Here is a 12,207-nt window from a genome sequence, read left to right on the forward strand (position 1 = left end):
AGCTTCTCAAAGTCCTCCTCCAAAGCCCTCCTCTGCTGCTCATGAGCTGAAATTAGGTCTGACACACGACAGCAGGAGAGAATGGAGAGAATGGAGAGACCGTGTCAACGTACTTCGGCTGAGCCAGTCACAAAAAAAACTACTTCACAGAACAGACCCGCTGAAATCATTAGCCTATAAAACACTGTACGATAATACACTTACAAATATGCTATGACTACACTTCCTATCAAAAATGCTATACTTCATAGGAAATATTTCTCTCCCCAGGAGTGAGGCTCAGACATAATTATTCATGTGTTTGAGCAGGTGCCCCTGATTTATGTTGAATTATGATGCCCAACTGCAATGCCCCAATGTCCTATTCTGCTCTGCTACAGCTGAAATTAAATGCCTGGGTATAAACATTTTTATCACCCTTTTGCTCAAATATAAAATTGTGCCCTCACAACTTCACATGTACAGTTGCTAGTGCTGTACAAGTAACCCGTTCCTCTCCCATCCCCACCCCATAGCATTCTCACCCTCTGTACTAATTCAGGGCATGGTATTTTATGGTTTTATGCTTCTCTTCTAAGGACGTACATTCAGAATTTGTTCTTTGGATGTTCGTTAGCATAGCTAACTTATGTTTGTAAGCGATGGTGATCTTTACTCGCTGGTTTGGGAATGCTGTTAGATTAACATATCACTATTGCTCATTTTAATATTTTAATGAAATGAATGCACTGTCTCTTACACTGTAAGTCACTCTAAGTAAGACTGTCTGCAAATTAATGCAATGATGTCAAAAGAATTATGTACTGCTGGACCAAGTAAATTGTCCTTATCAGGTGTCTTCTGTGACCCACCAGAAACCCTCTCCTGACCCACAGTTTGGGATCCCCTGCACCCCCCCCCCAATCTTCCCCCACCCTCCCCTGCACGCACCTCTGACTGTTTTGGCGTGCTCCTCCTGCAGCGTCGCTATGGTGACGCTGTGGTGGTTCTCCATCTCCACCATGGCCGCGTCATGGTTTTGGTTCATCTCCTCCATCTGGGCGGAGTCAAAGAGAGAGACACAAACAGAGCGTGGCTGAATCAGACCGTTTCGGCTGTACCCTTCAGCCCTGTGAGGACCGCCTCAGACCTCCGACAGCGGCTAATGGAGGCTAACGCAGGGCCAGCGCGGATAAATCTTTCAGCCTGAAAGGAGAGCTCTGGGGAGGAGAATAATGGATCTGCTTTTTAGAGTGGCTGAAGGAAAGCACATTTACACTCTCTGATATATCACACATAATGCTCAGAGGCAGACAGGGTGAAGACTGTATCAGAGACAGAGAGAGATTAGCATGAAGGCCTGTAAACCAAACACTGTCAGCACTGCGGGACTGAACTATAGGTACAAATTATATCAGACTGACCCCAGGTCAGTGTAAGAGCAGACTGACTCCAGTACAGCAATGGTATCACACTGACCCCAGGTCAGTGTAAGAGCAGACTGACTCCAGTACAGTGAGAGAGCAGTGTGGGTATCAGACTGACTCCAGTTCAGTGTAAGAGCAGACTGATGCCAGTACAGTGTGAGAGCAGTATGGGTATCAGACTGACCCCAGGTCAGTGTAAGAGCAGACTGACTCCAGTACAGCGTTGGTACCGGACTGACCCCAGGTCAGTGTAAGAGCAGACTGACTCCAGTACAGCGATGGTACCGGACTGACCCCAGGTCAGTGTAAGAGCAGACTGACTCCAGTACAGTGATGGTATCAGACTGACCCCAGGTCAGTGTAAGAGCAGACTGACTCCAGTACAGTGATGGTATCAGACTGACCCCAGGTCAGTGTAAGAGCAGACTGACTCCAGTACAGTGAGAGAGCAGTATCAGTATCAGACTGACCCCAGGTCAGTGAGGGGCGGAGCGCACCTGCTCCTGCTGCTGCGTGCGCAGCTCCTCCATCTCGGCGCGCTGCTGGGCGCGCAGGCGCTCCCTCTCGGCGCGCTGTCGGGCCCTCAGCCGCTCCTCCAGCGCCCCCAGCTCCGCCTCCTGCTGCTCCTGCAGCCTCCGCAGCTCCTGCTCAAAGCGCCGCTCCAGGTCCTCCTTTTCCCGCTGCAGACGCTCCCAGCGCGACACGTTAAAGGCTGCGGGCGGGGGGGGGGGCAGGGCCAGGAGGGGCAGGCGGGGGGAGAAGGAGAGGTGGGAAATGGTGGGGAGGGGCACGGATGGAAGGGACAGGGCGAGGCAGTGGGGGGGGGGTTTGGAAATGGCGGGGAGGGGCAGGGAGGTACACCAGGGTTAGGAGCAGGAAGGGGTAAGTGGCAAGGAGTGTAGGAGGGCATTAGCATTTTAATAGTAAAGTGAGAGAGGATGCCCAGGTGGGACCGACAAAGGGGTCAGATGAGGGATTAGGGTTTAGGAAGAGGGCATGGGCCAAGGGAACGCAGATCGGTGTTGAAATTGCAGAGGGAGGAGGAAGAAAAAGGGTCAAACAAGAGAGTGGCGTGTGGTGAGTTAACTATAAATAAACAGCAGTGTCATCCATAAAAGACAGCGCTTTCTCTCTCTCCTGTTCAGTCTGTCCTCAGTGTGGCTGTTTTAACTCCTCTGGGCCATGGTGCTACACTCATCACCAGGGAAACAGCAACCCTGTAACCTTCCCACAATTCTCTATGATGTCAGCCGACAGAGGACCCCCAGGGAGGCACCTGCTGTACCCCCCCAACCCCCCAGAGTGCCTGATGTCTTACAGAGCACCACACCCCCCCACCCGCCCCCGACCCACCCTCAAATTCCACATCCCACACACCCCTGACCCGTCCCAACCAATCAGACTCACCCACTTCATCCCTGATTCTGGAAAGCTCCAAGGACAGCTCTCTCTCCTTCACGACAGCAGCCTCACTCTGCAGAGCACACACACACACACACACACAGACACACGCGCGCACACATGCACACACACACACACACGCGCACACACACATGCACGCATGCACACACAGGAAAAAGAGTGAAATAAAATATTCATAATGGCTTCTATTATTCAGCTGCAACAAAAGCATTTAACTTGGCCTCCTTTGTTAAGTCCGCCACATGTGTCATGTTTATTGTCTCCAGGCCTAGCAACAAGAGCATCAGAAGAACAATCACACCCACACCTGCATGCACTCCTAATCCTGATCTTCATCGCAAGAACCCGTACATAGGGTCAGTTTCACAGGCACAGATTAAGCCTTGAGATTCTCCTTACAAAACTTAGTTCAGTCCAGGACTGAACTTAATCTGTGTCTGTGCAACCAGCCCAGTGTGTCTAAAAGTGCTAATGTAAAATGCAATAAATAAGACAGGTGTTTTTTGGCTTTTAGACTGCCAAGTTAACTTCTCTGCTATTGACAGGAAATCATATTTGCTATTATGCAGATAACAGCTCTACGTTTTATGAGCTGTGTGGTTCAGTAGTTTTATTGCAGCCGATTCAGAAGTGGAAAACACCCTGCTGGCACCCCAGGAGAGTCCAGCCCCCGTTCACTGTAAATCGATGTCCCAGAAACAGACACCTGAGCCCTGTCAAATCGCGAAACCGTAATGACAGGATCAATAGCTATTCATTACCCCCCCTCACTGCACAAAGGCTGTGAATGGCCCAATAACCCAGCGGCGGTATTTCACAAACCCGCTCGTCAGAGTAAACCTGCAGAACGTCAATGCCGTTTGACTGGTGGGCTCGAACCCCCCTCTGAAGCTGCAGTGCAGGACGGCTGCAGCGCCTGCAGGATTCCTTTTTTTTGTGATTTTCTTTCCTTCAGAAGCCAACCAAAGTGCTGGAACGAGGGCTGCCAGACTCCCGATTTTTTAAAAATTATTTGTACAGGTCCCGACTTTGCTTGTGGTCCCGACTGGACAACATAATGTCTGGTCTGAGTGACTGATTTAAAAAATTGACTGTTAGTTTGTAATGGATTTGTATCTCAACCAGCCCCTGGTTCGTGATCTGTTCTGATAACGCCTCCCACCAGAAACCCCCCCTCCCCCCAAGTCCGCCATCAGTCCCGACAGCTCACCACCTCATTCGCAATTAAGCCACGTTGTCTGGAATTGACAAATCCTAAATCTGGCAACCCTAGCTGGAACACACCAGAAAGGAGGGGCCTGAAGTAAGACACCCCTGCCTTAAAGGCACTCTGCTACCTCAAGGGTGGGTCAGACCACGCTCAGTAAATCAGCTGTCACTCCTGGCGAGACCTGCACTGTGGTCCAATCACCAGGCAGCCAGGACGTGACCCCGAAGAGGGGCGGCGTCTGGCGACTTGATTGGTGGGTGCTCGGCTGTGATACCGGTGGCTCCTCCTAGCAAATCCAATTTCCTGACCGGTTTCAGAAGGAGGGACACCCCCCTACTCCCCCCAACCCCCCCCCCCCCGACGGAGATCTTCGGCATTAATTTCAATCCCCCGATCTGGAATACGTTGGCAACCATGGCAACCTAACCCGCTTTTATTTCCAGGAACGTTTTCCACAAGGTTATTTACAGGCACAACCTCCCTCTCTCTCCTGAGCATAACATCAGTGCAATCAAACATCTTCTATCAGTTCAGGGCTACTGCACGTTCAGCTCCAATTACTTCTGGAAAATAATACTCAAAGGCAGAAGCAGAGAGACGTATGAACGAATCAAAGTGCATTAATAAAAGCCTGGCCAATTAAATGATACACCAGCTATGGTAATTGGTAAATGAGTAATATCTACTACAGTGTTTTGTATAGCTTTAACAGCATGTACCGGGTGCTGTGTAAACAGTTGTTACATGCGGTGTAAACTGTACTGCTGTTTATCTCGCCAGGTCTCAATAAGACTAACCTGGATAAATGAAGGTAAGATAACTGCCTAAATAACTAACTAATTATCTAACTCGACAAATAACTAAACAAACAAATAAACAAAGCATTTGTACAGCACAACCACCAATCTCAACAATTACAACAGCTAAACTGCGGATGTGGACGACAGGAGAAAGCGAGAAGTTAAGAAGCAGAAGAGGAGAGGATTCTGCAGGCAGGGAATCCCTCTCCGCAGCGAGCCTTCCCTGCAGCAGCGGGAACAAGCGGCAGCGCCGTCAGAAGCCTACTCACAGTCTCCGAGCGCGGCTGAGACACAGAGGCAGGGCTCCCTTAAGGCTCGCGCTCCCCGGGCTCCGACAGCGGCATCTCCCTCGCTCCGCTCCTCCTCTCACACCATGTCACTCCACCTCTCTCTCTCTCTCTCTCTCTCTCTCTCCCTCTCTCTTAAGGTGGACACGCCAGCTGTTGAACCACAGCCTGCATCACTCTCGTTCTCTTTCCCTGTTTCTGTCCCTCGCACTATGACGAGCACACACCACGCGTGCACACACACACACACACGCACACACACAGACACACACACGCCCAGAGCTGTGTGACAAGGCTGCAGAGGGACTGAACAATGCCGTGCAACACTGGGTACCAGCAGCAACACGAGAACCCAGACACAGGGGCAGGAAGATCGATGGCTCAACAGGGATCCGCAGGGCCCAGCGCTGAGGGAGTGGCCCTCTCCCATTGGCTCAGCTTCAGGATGCTCTGACTACCGATTGGTCCAGAAGCAGAGGAGGGAGCAGCGCTGAACCAGGCGAAGGAGGCAGACGAAATGGGTCTGAGAGCAACCGCCCCCCCCCCCCCCCCCCCCAAAAAAAAAACAGGACATGAGTGCAGACAGAGATAGAGGAAGAGACAGAGAGAGATAGAAGACAGAAAATAAATATAGGCAGATGGAAACACTACAAAGGAGCGGGCAATGAATAAAAAGAGATATCTCACTGTATCTTGTTCTCCCTGTCTGATAGGAGGGAGGGAGAGGGAGAGGGAGAAAGAAGGAGAGAGAGAGAAAGAGAAAGAGAGAGACAGAGAGAGATAAAAGAGAGGGAGGGAGAGGGAGAGAAGGAATCCCCCCCCCCCCCCCCAGACAGTCTCACCTCTTGCGGTGGTGCATCTCGTTTGCTGCCCTGCTAAAATGATCCCTACCAACTTCAGCTCTCCCCTATTCTCCTCCCCCATCATACACACACACACACACATGCACATACACACACACTGGGAGTGTCATACCATGCCATCCAAAAGGCAGAGAGAGAGAGAGGGAAGGGGGAGGGGCTTGATCAATATAGAGCTGTGAGTACCTTCCCACACACACACACACACACACACACTCACACCCTTTGTCCTCTCATTTGCTTTTTTAAAGGGCACGTGAGAGACAGAAAAAGAGAGAGAGTGAGTGAGAGAGAGAAAGAGAGAGAGAGAGAGACCCTCCTTCTACGACATAAAATAAAAAGCCATCAGTCTTGCTTGACATCCTCATCTCCTCCACACCAGCAGCAGAACGTTCATGAGCAGCAGGGACACCCTGCTATTATCCTGAAAGGGGAACAGCCCCATCACAGGAGGGCTGGGCTGTTGCCCTCTTTTTTAGTGCCTGTTTCCCTCCCTCAACCCTCCATCTTCCTCACAGTGGTCATGTCTCCTCATATGGGTAAGTGGCAGAGGCAAACCTTTCACAGAGTCCTGCTGCTGGTTCCGCTACATACAGGAACAATCAATAGAAAGCATTTAGCCTGTTTTTAGGGAAGGGCCTATCTTCAAGGGAAACGGAAGTCTACCCTAATGCACTGGCATTGCCCGGTAATTTAATTAATTTTCTTCAAACCTATTACCATTGAAGCTCTCGCCAGAGCGTAGGGACAGACAGCGATCAAGCAGGAAACACAAAACTGTCACGACGGCTAAGCAACTAGGCCGGTAACACCAGAGGTTGCAGGTTCAAATCGCAGGTTGTAGCACTGCCATTACACCCTTGAGCATGGCTACGATCGTAAAATGCTTGATTAAATTCAGCTGTACAAATGAAGAGTACCCTCTAACCTGTGCACGCATATATCAAATACATATAAAATCATCTTCAGTGAGAAAGGGAACGGCCAGCTCTGGGCACTCAGAGGAATATGCCATTAACGTCAACAGGTCACTGGCTGTTAGGGCCATAACTTAGCTGCTTACTGTACGTAATAGAAAATACCAGGAGTCAGGACCTAGAGAGCAAACCAGCGCATACGTGGGTGTGTGTTTGTCAGTGAGTGAGTGAGAGAGGTGAGTGTGTGTGTGTGTGTGTGTGTGTGTGTGAGAGAGAGAGTGTGTGTGTGTGTGTGTGTTGCCCCTTATGAGAGACAGCCTGCTGAGATCTGAACCTCTGAGGCCTGTCAGGGGTGCTAATTGGATGCTAAGGCTAACACCCTTTTCTCTGATCACCAGTCGGCCCTCAGGCAGTGTGAAAGATATCAAAATCAGGCATACATGTACTCTGGACAGACCAAACATCTTACTTATACAAACTAGGGAAATTATTGATATAATCATGTCATTTAAGTAACTTCTACATACATTTATAGACTGGCTTTTCGGTAGAGCCACTCATGTCAAATTGACTGTACTGGCTCGAGGCGTGGTCAGACAATGCAGTTTTACACATTTTTTTGTCACTCTCTTTTACTTTCTTTGACATGGACAATCATCTGCTTTATCATTTGTTTAATCGTTTGTTTTACTATTTGAATGATGTTGAATTTGTTCTTTATTCTTTTATTCGCATTAATTGTGGTATTTTACTGTCTTTATTTTCATAACGCACAGTGTAAAGCACATTGTAAACTGTTTTAAGAAAGGTGAAATAATTTTGTATCATTCAGATGCAAAATAACCTATTGAGCGACAGTGAAGAGATTTCTGTAGTAATGTAATTAAATTGGGGGCATTTTCAAATACAAAACAACCGCATTGTGAATAAATTAAATAATTTAAAAAAGAGAAGTGAAAACGCAGAATTCTTTAGACAGTTCTGCCCTCTAGTGGGACAACGCAGTTACTGCAGCTCACTTCTAAAGGAGACGCACTCGGGGGAAATTTACAGCAAGTGCTGGGGGAAAAATGAGCCCTTGCACGATGCTTAATTAGCGGGGGAATTGCTAAAATAATTCCTTACATGAGCACACCTTCAGAAAACATGCTTAAATACTGCTACTGCCGTTAAAAGCTTGTTGTGCGCACGTAGTGACAACATCTACCAGCTAACATTAAAAAGAAATACATTGAGATTTCTGCTCCACTGTAAACCCGCCAGGCAAGCGAGGACACACCGCGCTGAGAGATGATTTTGTTCTGTAGGGATGGTGACAGCGTATTTACACGGTTCTATCTTTCATCTCATCCAGCATCTCTGACTTCTGCATTTGAGAATATAAAGTAGGAAATATACACCCATTTTCAGCCAGGCTTAATAAAATCAGCATACTTTCCCTCCCTCCTATATTATTTCACATCAAAAGTCCAACAAATAAATAAATAGGTAACATTACAGTGGTTTCCATTAAGGCTTAGGAACATTTGGCTCAGTTGGCCCCTATACTGTTACTTCGTAGTAATTATGGCAGAGCCCCTCAGTACATTCTTATATTTCTGCATGCATTCCCATTAGAATAAAATGCATTAAAAAATATATATAAAATCAAACAAAAACAGAATTACTCCAAGCCGTCAGTCAGCCAGTGTGCAGACGCAGGTATGGTATATGTGTGCATGTTCTCACAGCTCTCTCACACCACTCGCTCTGGAACCATTACATTACATTATATCACATTTATTTGGCAGATGCTTTTATCCAAAGTGACCTACAAAGGTGCATAGAACCAGCCATCCTGCTCTTGAGGAATCTTGCATCACAACTTCAAAAGCTACAGTCCTCGAGGAGTGCTTGTGTTGTGGTGAAATATTTCCCCAATAATATTTTATCATCGGCTCAACTCCTTCTGTCTTATTTTAATATTGATAAGTGTCACATATGTTTGTTGGCTAAATCTAATTTAATTTCTCTCGTGCTGTAGGAACTTAAATCAATTTTGCACAAAATATATATAAGTTTCTATAGTATTTACCAATGGTCTGTGTGGTTAGTTTAGATAAAATCAACTGTCAAATGACAAAATGTAATGTATGCTATTTTAGTGTATAGTTAAATACTGATGTTCATAAGATAGTATAAACATACTTATTCATACATGGTTTATACAGACAAAGCTTGGTTAAAGGAACTCGTCTTACACGTTTTAATTTGACCCCATTATACAACAAACCCTCTTACAAACATGCTGTAGTTCCCTTTGATAAACAGTAGAGGGAGCAAAAACTTAAGTTAAAAGGACCACCTCCTACCCTCCCCGTCCCTTTCACACATCTTCCCCAGACGAGATGCTGGCTGATCCAACATGCACTGGATTCTGTTTACCAAACCACATCCGCGCTACTGAGAGGTCAAAAACACCTCCATTCAATGTTTCAGTCAATATTTTGATCAATAAATCTTTTTTTTTTAAATGAACCATGCTAAATCCACATTTCACCATCCACGCGCCGGAATCGTCAGGGAAGACGTGATCTCCTTTAAAAACCCGGTGCCGTGTCCGCTCAGCTGTCACTCAGAATGACAGGCAGGCCTGGCCCGGCCTCACAGAATACGCACTGCTGTCACTGCGTTTGAACAGGGGCTGTGCGAAGGTTCCGACAGAGCTGCACTCGTACACGAGAGTATATCCCTGGGGTGGACCTGTCCTCCAGCGCAACAGACAGAATGTCAGGGAATCATATCAATTAGGGACCGCAGCATGTCCCAGCAGGCTAAAAAAGTTAGACTCTTGGCTGACTTCAAAGAGGAGGCTTAACCCGCTTCGGTCTCTGTCCCGCTATGTGAATGGGTCCACAGATCCTGCCTTTTGGCTTCAGAGAGAGGAGGCTGAAATCTGGTCTTTAAACGGCTCAGCGCCCTCAGCCTGATTCCCTCCAGGAGCAGGCAAGCTAATTGGCTGAATAACCCACAGCTAGTGCAAGGTGATTCCTTTTCTATCGATAGTGTCTTGTGTGTTAGATTTGGTTTTTTTTCCCCCTTCACATCAGAGTACCGAATTAAATATGAGGCCAGACTTCAATTTCACAGTCATACAAATATATGAATAATAAAGATACTGGAAATTACAATGATAATTGACATTTTAAAAAGGTCAACTTGTCATTTCATTTCATATCGAACAAGTTGACAGCGAGCAGCAACATACCAAAGTCGAATAAACAAATGGACAAATCAGTTTACTGTGATTTAACGCATTTTTATGTCGTGCTCGACATGCTCTAGTTATGAGGAAGAAGTATAAAGATTAAATCCATGCACATAGTCAAGTATGGATATTTGCAAATGTGGCAGAATTGCTTGAAGTGAATTAAAACAAAGACACACAATTCAAAATTCAGCTGAGAAAGAAAATTCTGGCCAGTATGGGATTTTCAGCTAATTAACCGCTTGGTTTTTAACGAAGCAAAACACACGATAAAGAGGTTGAGAGAAGGGAAGTGTCTGCCTGTATAACTGCTGCCTCTGTGTGTAAGCTCATGAGCTGAGACTGAAATAGGTTGCCAGATTTAGCTTCATCCATCCTTCGGCTGTCTGAAATGTGTCTCCATACAGCATTGCACTTACATCTACCGGGAAAGCAGAGAGATGTGTTCCACTCAGCGCAGGCAAGTGCATTTTCATTAGTCCATGTCCACAGGATGTTAAATTGTGTGGTGCATCTTGCTGCAGTGCAGACAGCTCCAGTAGCAGCTTTTACCGTGCAATGCTAAACAGAGTGGTAGCGGGACTGTAAGTGGCAGTATGCTTCTGTTCGCGTGGCAGGTCCTGATGAATGGAGATAACAGTGTGACCTTTCCCTGCCCCGTGCTCTGACAGCGTCCTACTTCTCCATGTAAAAAAATCCAGAATGTTCCGTGAAGCAGGCTTGAGCTGCGATCTAACTGAGGGGGAGGACCTTGGTAAATAAGCTCCACAGTACAGTCCACTATGGGTGTGGAAATGGGTGTGGTGCCCTGTATCTGGTAACAGAAGTGTTGGGCGGGGTAGGTTGTAATAAAAGTTGTGATTGGTGCTCCTGTACCTTGTGACAGAAGTGCCAGGTGGTGATGGGTAGTTTGTAATAAAGGCTGTGATTGGTGCTCCTGTAGCTTGTGACAGAAGTGCCAGGTGGTGATTGGTAGTTTGTAATAAAGGTTGGGATTAGTGCTCCTGTACGTTGTGACAGAAGTGCCGGGTGGTGATTGGTAGTTTGTAATAGAGGTTGTGATTGGTGCTCCTGTACCTTGTGACAGAAGTGCTGGGTGGTGATTGGTAGTTTCTGATAATAGTGCTGGGTGGTGATGGGTAGTTTGTAATAAAGGTTGTGATTGGTGTTCCCGTACCTTCTGACAGAAGTGCTGGGTGGTGATGGCGAAGACCTCCAGGCCCAGGGTGGCCTTCCTCAGCTCGGCCTGCAGGCTCTGGAGCTGCCGGGCCTGGTCCTCACACCTCTCCCTCAGCCTCTGCACCAGCAGCCGCTCCGAATCCTGCCCCCCGTCCCGCCGGGGGGATCCTCCCCCCCCGCCCCGTACCGCCACCCCCGCCGCCGCCGCCGGCTTCTGACGCGTGTGCACTGAGGGGAGAGAGAGAAGAGTGTCACGCAGAAGCAAAGTGACGTGGAGCATTTGACATTTTTACACGTGTGTGTAATGGAAGACCAGACGGGAGAGCAGGAAGCAGGAGTGAGGTGTGATGGCTGACAGTCAGAATTTCCAGAAAGCTTTGCTTTCAACCGCTCAGGCAATTTTCTCACACTGCCTGTCCTGTCAGATCATTCATGCCACCTCTCAAGATGTAAGGGCTCTGAGATGTTCATAACCGAGCTGCCCCTTTCACTTCAGTCACTCACTCACTCGGGACAAGACGAGATAGGTGACAGTCCAACTGGGAAAGGAAAGAAAAGTAGAAAGAGGGGAAAGAGTGAAGGAGGAGAAGTTGAATGACTGGATGACTGCTGTGCTGGAACATGATGAGCTCATTTTAAATTGACTTGGATTTATTTATTTATTTTAAGAGTCCATGGTTGGGTAGGGTTTAGACCAGGGGTCAGCAGCCCTGGTCCTAGAGAGCCACAAGGTCTGCCGGTCTTACTTCCCACTTTAAAATCAGCACCCAGAGGAAGTGAGTTAACCGTGCAATCAGCTGATTAAGTGCAGAGTAACAAACGAAAATCAGCAGAGCCTATGGCTATCCAGGACCAAGGCTGCAGACTTCTGGGTTAGAG

At 47.6% G+C, this 12,207-nt stretch overlaps 1 protein-coding gene across 3 annotated transcripts in view; it reads right to left on the reverse strand.

Annotated features, from left to right (window-relative positions):
• mtus2b (microtubule associated tumor suppressor candidate 2b) overlaps positions 1-12,207 on the reverse strand; it is a 65,416-nt gene that overhangs the window by 3,664 nt on the left and 49,545 nt on the right. For all 3 annotated transcript variants that reach the window (XM_035385095.1, XM_035385096.1, XM_035385098.1), the window contains 5 exons: positions 11,327-11,556; positions 2,814-2,880; positions 1,904-2,118; positions 931-1,036; positions 1-58 (listed from right to left, as the gene is read on the reverse strand). The exon at positions 1-58 is cut by the window's left edge and continues 16 nt beyond it. In XM_035385095.1, coding sequence (XP_035240986.1) covers positions 1-58; positions 931-1,036; positions 1,904-2,118; positions 2,814-2,880; positions 11,327-11,556 — 676 coding nt within the window. The remainder of the gene's footprint in view (positions 59-930; positions 1,037-1,903; positions 2,119-2,813; positions 2,881-11,326; positions 11,557-12,207) is intronic.

This window comes from Anguilla anguilla, chromosome 12, assembly GCF_013347855.1.
Source record: "Anguilla anguilla isolate fAngAng1 chromosome 12, fAngAng1.pri, whole genome shotgun sequence".
Lineage (NCBI taxonomy): Eukaryota > Metazoa > Chordata > Actinopteri > Anguilliformes > Anguillidae > Anguilla > Anguilla anguilla.